General features: G+C 56.1%; 1 protein-coding gene across 1 annotated transcript in view; it reads left to right on the top strand.

The window, feature by feature from the left end:
* The window catches only part of LOC121275116 (brain-specific angiogenesis inhibitor 1-associated protein 2-like), a 179,232-nt gene that overhangs the window by 89,234 nt on the left and 82,498 nt on the right, over window positions 1–7,500 (top strand). The window contains exons 4-6 of the mRNA XM_041182531.1: window positions 2,000–2,061; window positions 2,387–2,458; window positions 5,221–5,358. Of these exons, the coding sequence (XP_041038465.1) occupies window positions 2,000–2,061; window positions 2,387–2,458; window positions 5,221–5,358 (272 nt within the window). The remainder of the gene's footprint in view (window positions 1–1,999; window positions 2,062–2,386; window positions 2,459–5,220; window positions 5,359–7,500) is intronic.

Genomic DNA, 7,500 nt, shown 5'->3' with positions numbered 1-7,500 from the left:
ATAAACCCCACCGAACCCCCCCGATTAGATTCCAGTCTGTAACTCACTCCCGGGTATCTGTTATTCTATATATAAACCCCACCGAACCCCCCCGATTAGATTCCAGTCTGTAACTCACTCCCGGGTATCTGTTATTCTATATATAAACCACCCCGAGCCCCTCGATTATATTCCAGTCTGTAACCCTCTCCTGGGTATCTGTTATTCTATATATAACCCACCTCGAACCCCTCGATTAGATTCCAGTCTGTAACTCACGCCCGGGTATCTGTTATTCTATGTATAATCCACCCTGAAACCCTCGATTAGATTCCAGTCTGTAACTCTCTCCCGGGTATGTGTTATTCTGTATATAAACCCCCCCGAACCCCCCGATTAGATTCCAGTCTGTAACTCACTCCCGGGTATCTGTTATTCTATATATAAACCCCACCGAACCCCTCGATTTGATTCCAGTCTGTAACTCACGCCCGGGTATCTGATATTCTATGTATAATCCACCCTGAAACCCTCGATTAGATTCCAGTCTGTAACTCTCTCCCGGGTATGTGTTATTCTGTATATAAACCCCCCCGAACCCCCCGATTAGATTCCAGTCTGTAACTCACTCCCGGGTATCTGTTATTCTATATATAAACCACCCTTAAACCTTCGGTTAGATTCCAGTCTGTAACTCACTCCCGGGTATCTGTTATTCTATATATAAACCCCACCGAACCCCTCGATATGATTCCAGTCTGTAATACACTCCCGGGTATCTGTTATTCTATATATAAACCCCCCCGAACCCCCCGATTAGATTCCAGTCTGTAACTCACTCCCGGGTATCTGTTATTCTATATATAAACCCCCCCGAACCCCCCGATTAGATTCCAGTCTGTAACTCACTCCCGGGTATCAATTATTCTATATATAAACCACCCTGAACCCCTCGCATATATTCCAGTCTGTAACTCACTCCCGGGTATCTGTTATTCTATATATAAACCACCCCGAACCCCTCGATTAGATTCCAGTCTGTAACTCACTCCCGGGTATCTGTTATTCTATATATAAAACCCCCCGAACCCCTCGATTAGATTCCAGTCTGTAACTCACTCCCGGGTATCTGTTATTCTATAAATAAACCCCCCGAACCCCTCGATTAGATTCCAGTCTGTAACTCACTCCCGGGTATCTGTTATTCTATATATAAACCACCCCCCGAACCCCTCGATTAGATTCCAGTCTGTAACTCACTCCCGGGTATCTGTTATTCTATATATAAACCAGCCCGAACCCCTCGATTAGATTCCAGCCTGTAACTCACTCCCGCGTGTCTGTTATTCTATATATAAACCACCCTGAAACCCTCGATTAGATTCCAGTCTGTAACTCACTCCCGGGTATCTGTTATTCTATATATAAACCACCCTGAACCCCTCGATTAGATTCCAGTCTGTAACTCACTCCCGGGTATCTGTTATTCTATATATAAACCCTACCCCGAACCCCTCGATTAGATTCCAGTCAGTAACTCACTCCTGGGTATCTGTTATTCTATATATAAACCAGCCCGAACACCTCGATTAGATTCCAGCCTGTAACTCACTCCCAGGTATCTGTTATTCTATATATAAACCACCCCGAACCCCTCGATTAGATTCCAGTCTGTAACTCACTCCCGGGTATCAGTTATTCTATATATAAACCCTACCCCGAACACCTCGATTTGATTCCAGTCAGTAACTCACTCCCGGGTATCTGTTATTCTATATATAAACCAGCCCGAACCCCTCGATTATTTATAAAATGCCGAGCGGAGTTTCTGGATGTTTGTAGATTACTGTCTGTTGCTGTGTTTTGTTGGTAATATCCCAGGGGGTGGAGAGAGAGCTGGACACCTCCCTCGTCACGTTCATGGTTAGAATCAAACCCATAGCTACCGTTATAATCTCTGGGGCCAGAGTAAATTGAATGTATCCGACTATTACCATTGTTCCTTCCTCTTCCTAAACAGGGGACACCTTGTTCCAAATGGCAGAAGTTCACCGACAGATTCAAGTACAAATGGAAGAAATGGTGAGTTATAGAGATCAACCACACAGTCCCCATCAAACACTCCCAGGACAGGTACAGCACGGGGTGAGATACAGAGTAAATCTCCCTCTACACTGTCCCCATCAAACACTCCCAGGACAGGTACAGCACGGGGTTAGATACAGAGTAAATCTCCCTCTACACTGTCCCCAACAAACACTCCCAGGACAGGAAAAGCACGGGGTTAGATACAGAGTAAATCTCCCTCTACACCGACTCCATCAAACATTCCCAGGACTGGTACAGCACGGGGTTCGATACTTGGCTGTGTTGTATTTGATTTGATTCTGTGTTATTTCACTGACAGGTGAAGGTTTTCCATTCTGAACTGCTCACCCAGTTGGAGCAGAAGTCGGACTTGGATGTTAAATATTTAAGTGTAAGTTAATTCGCGAATCTCGCTCAATTTTCATTGGCTGTTCGATTGCTTCATGTTTGAGTTTACCTGCCCCGATCTCGGTCTGGTGATGTACGGGCGGATGCAGAGGGGTCACTAAAACCCATTCACCCCAAAACTCCAATCTCCCAGCCCCAGCATTTGTTCATCAGAGCCTCAAGCAAACCCGTGTCCTGATCCTCTCTCTGCTTTTGAATGAACTATGTGCTCAAGCAGCAGTGAAATCCTACAGTTAGACCAGGCTCTGAGCACCGTGCACAGATCCGGTCTCCGTATCCCCTCGGTTAGACCACACTGGGAGCACCGTGCACAGTTCCGGTCTCCGTATCCCCTCGGTTAGACCACACTGGGAGCACCGTGCACAGTTCCGGTCTCCGTATCCCTCGGTTAGACCACACTGGGAGCACCGTGCACAGTTCCGGTCTCCGTATCCCTCGGTTAGACCACACTCTGAGCACCATGCACATTTCCGGTCTCCGTATCCCCTCGGTTAGACCACACTGGGAGCACCGTGCACAGTTCCGGTCTCCGTATACCCCTCGGTTAGACCACACTGGGAGCACCGTGCACAGTTCCGGTCTCCGTATCCCCTCGGTTAGACCACACTGGGAGCACCGTGCACAGTTCCAGTCTCCGTATCCCCTCGGTTAGACCACATTCAGAGCACCGTGCACAGTTCCGGTCTCCATATCCCTCGGTTATACCACACTCGGAGCACCATGCACAGTTCTGGTCTCCTTATCCCTCGGTTAGACCACACTGGGAGCACCGTGCACAGTTCCGGTCTCCGTATCCCCTCGGTTAGACCACACTGGGAGCACCGTGCATAGTTCCGGTCTCCGTATCCCTCGGTTAGACCACACTCGGAGCACCGTGCACAGTTCTGGTCTCCTTATCCCTCGGTTAGACCACACTGGGAGCACCGTGCACAGTTCCGGTCTCCGTATCCCTGGGTTAGACCACACTGGGAGCACCGTGCAGAGTTCCGGTCTCCGTATCCCTCGGTTAGACCACACTGGGAGCACCGTGCAGAGTTCCGGTCTCCGTATCCCTCAGTTAGACCACACTCGGAGCACCGTGCACAGTTCCGGTCTCTGTATCCCCCTCGGTTAGACCACACTGGGAGCACCGTGCACAGTTCCGGTCTCCGTATACCCCTCGGTTAGACCACACTGGGAGCACCGTGCACTGTCCCGGTCTGTATATTATTCTCACAATGATAAGGACACTGGGGAAGGTGTGAACAATCGTTGTCCAGGATTATGTCCAGGGCAGTGAGAGTGTCGGTGTGGTTGAAGGTTTGGACCAGGTTGTAGTTTGTGGATTTTGGGCTGGTTTGTGCTGGAGGTGATGTCTGGTCTGGGGAGGGTCGATGTAGAGATGGACAATCCTTCCCCTGGCCGGAGGCTTCGCTACTGGTCACTGAATGGTCTGAGCTGGTCAGTATTGAAGCAATGGGAGGTGTGTTCAGGAGGAACCTCTTTGTCTGGAGAGCAGGGCGAGTGTGGTGGAGGAGGACGGAGTTTTACCCGATCGAGGGGCTGCGGGGGGGGGACTGAGACGAGGGTGGTCGGTGGGTTCGGAGAATGGTGTCGAGTCCAAATCCCAGTGCCGGCCGGAATATCAGGGCCCAGGAGCCAGGAGGAGGCCATTCTGCCCCCTTCGAGCCTGCTCAACCCCCATCGACACAACACCGTGAGGGGCAGAATGGCCTCTTGCTGTGCGGGGCCCAGGGAAGCCTCTCCTTGGGGCCTGAGGGTCGAGGGGCAGCCGGACAATCCAGCAGGTAGAGGGAGGGAGGGAGAGGCAGTGGAGGGAGGGAGGGAGGGGCAGTGGAGGGAGGGAGGGAGGGAGGGAGCCGTGGAGGGAGGGAGGGAGGGAGGGAGGGAGCCGTGGAGGGAGGGAGGGAGGGAGGGAGAGGGCGTGTGTCTGAGGGAGGGAGGGAGGGAGAGGGCGTGTGTCTGAGGGAGGGAGGGAGGGAGGGAGAGGCAGTGGAGGGAGGGAGGGAGGGAGGGAGAGGCAGTGGAGGGAGGGAGGGAGGGAGGGAGAGGCAGTGGAGGGAGGGAGGGAGGGGCAGTGGAGGGAGGGAGGGGGAGGCCATGGAGGGAGGGAGGGGCAGTGGAGAGAGGGAGGGAGAGGCAGTGGAGGGAGGGAGGGGGAGGCCATGGAGGGAGGGAGGGGCAGTGGAGGGAGGGAGGGGGAGGCAGTGGAGGGAGGAGGGGAGGCTGTGGAGGGAGGGAGAGGCAGTGGAGGGAGGTAGGTGTAGGCAGTGGAGGGAGGGAGGGGCAGTGGAGGGAGGGAGGGAGGGAGGGAGGGGCAGTGGGGGGAGGGAGGGAGGGAGGGGCAGTGGAGGGAGGGAGAGGCAGTGGAGGGAGGTAGGGGGAGGCAGTGGAGGGAGGGAGGGAGGGAGGGGCAGTGGAGGGAGGGAGGGAGGGAGGGAGGGGCAGTGGAGGGAGGGAGAGGCAGTGGAGGGAGGTAGGGCAGGCAGTGGAGGGAGGGAGGGAGGGGCAGTGGAGCGAGGGAGGGAGGGAGGGGCAGTGGGGGGAGGGAGGGAGGGAGGGGCAGTGGAGGGAGGGAGAGGCAGTGGAGGGAGGTAGGGCAGGCAGTGGAGGGAGGGAGGGAGGGAGGTGCAGTGGAGGGAAGGAGGGAGGGGGAGGCAGTGGAGGGAGGGAGGGAGGGAGGGGCAGCAGAGGGAGGGACAGCCTCACTCTATAACACCCTCTCTCCTCCATCCCTGGGTGAAGTCCACTCTGAGGAAGCACCAAGCAGAAATCCGAGGGAAGACTGACTCCATCGCTAAATGTCACTCGGAGCTGAAGAAACTCCGGAGGAAAAGCCAAATGAGTAAAAACCCTCAGAAATACGGGGACCGGGAAATGCAGGTAACTCCCTCCCTCCCTCACACACTCCCTCCCTCCTACCCTCATGCACTCCCTCCCTCACACACTACCTCCCTCACACACTACCTCCCTCCCTCCCTCCCTCACATACTCCCTCATCACACGCTCCCTCACTCACTCCCTCACTCCCTCCCTCCCTCATGCACTCCCTCCCTCAAATACTCCCTCACTCCCTCCCTCCCTCACATACTCCCTCCCTCACACACTCCTTCCCTCCCTCCTTCCCTCATGCACTCCCTCCCTCACACACTCCCTCCCTCCCTCCCTCACACACTCCCTCCCTCCCTCCCTCACACACTCCCTCACTCCCTCCCTCCCTCACACACACCCTCCCTCCCTCCCTCACACACTCCCTCCCTCACACACTCCCTCCCTCCCTCCCTCACACACTCCCTCCCTCCCTTCCTCACGCACTCCCTCCCTCCCTCACATACTCCCTCCCTCACACACTCCCTCCCTCCCTCCTTCCCTCACGCACTCCCTCCCTCCCTCACACACTCCCTCCCTCCCTCACACACTCCCTCCCTCCTTCCCTCACGCACTCCCTCCTTCCCTCACACACTCCCTCCTTCACATACTCCCTCTCTCGCTCCTTCCCTCACGCACTCCCTCCCTCACACACTCCCTCCCTCCCTCCCTCACGCACTCCCTCCCTTCCTACCTCATGCACTCACACATTCCCTCCCTCCCTCCCTCACGCACTCCCTCCAGCAATCCTTCCTTCACTCACTCACTCATTCACTCACTCACTCACTCACTCCCTCACTCACGCACTCCCTAGCTCCCTCACTCCCACACTCCCTTCCTCACTCCCTCCCTCTCTCCCTCACTCACTCACTCACTCCCTTACTCCCTCCCTCACTCCGTAACCCCCTCCCTCACTCACTCCCTCACTCACTCACTCCCTAAACCCCTCACTCACTCCCTTACCCTCTCCCTCATTAACTCCTTCTTTCCCTCCCTCACTCACTCCCTCACTCATTCCCTCACTCCCTCATTCACTCCCTCCTTCCCTATCTCCCTCACTCCCTCCCTCCCTCACTCCCTCCCTCACTCCCTCTGTCACTACCTCACTCCATTCTCCCACACTCCATCCCTACCTCCCTCCCTCACTACCTCCCCATTCCCTCCCTCACTTCCCTCACTTTCCAAACTGTGGGACTCCCTCCCTCCCTCAGTCTCCAAACTGTGGGACTCCCTCCCTCCCTCAGCCTCCAAACTGTGGGACTCCCTCCCTCCCTCCCTCAGCCTCCAACCTGTGGGACTCCCTCCCTCCCTCAGCCTCCAAACTGTGGGACTCCCTCCCTCCCTCAGCCTCCAAACTGTGGGACTCCCTCCCTCCCTCAGCCTCCAAACTGTGGGACTCCCTCCCTCCCTCAGTCTCCAAACTGTGGGACTCCCTCCCTCCCTCCCTCAGTCTCCAAACTGTGGGACTCCCTCCCTCCCTCAGTCTCCAAACTGTGGGACTCCCTCCCTCCCTCAGCCTCCAAACTGTGGGACTCCCTCCCTCAGCCTCCAAACTGTGGGACTCCCTCCCTCCCTCAGCCTCCAAACTGTGGGACTCCGTCCCTCCCTCAGCCTCCAAACTGTGGGACTCCCTCCCTCCCTCAGCCTCCAAACTGTGGGACTCCCTCCCTCCCTCAGCCTCCAAACTGTGGGTCTCCCTCCCTCCCTCAGTCTCCAAACTGTGGGACTCCCTCCCTCCCTCAGTCTCCAAACTGTGGGACTCCCTCCCTCCCTCCGTCTCCAAACTGTGGGAGTCCCTCCCTCCCTCAGCCTCCAAACTGTGGGACTCCCTCCCTCCCTCAGCCTCCAAACTGTGGGACTCCCTCCCTCCCTCAGTCTCCAAACTGTGGGACTCCCTCCCTCCCTCTGCCTCCAAACTGTGGGACTCCCTCCCTCCCTCAGCCTCCAAACTGTGGGACTCCCTCCCTCCCTCAGTCTCCAAACTGTGGGACTCCCTCCCTCCCTCCGTCTCCAAACTCTGGGACTCCCTCCCTCCCTCAGCCTCCAAACTGTGGGACTCCCTCCCTCAGCCTCCAAACTGTGGGACTCCCTCCCTCCCTCAGTCTCCAAACTGTGGGACTCCCTCCCTCAGCCTCCAAACTGTGGGACTCCCTCCCT

The sequence above is a fragment of the Carcharodon carcharias genome, unplaced genomic scaffold (genome assembly GCF_017639515.1).
Source record: "Carcharodon carcharias isolate sCarCar2 unplaced genomic scaffold, sCarCar2.pri scaff_468, whole genome shotgun sequence".
NCBI lineage: Eukaryota > Metazoa > Chordata > Chondrichthyes > Lamniformes > Lamnidae > Carcharodon > Carcharodon carcharias.
This window is presented reverse-complemented; position numbering and strand designations above follow the sequence as displayed.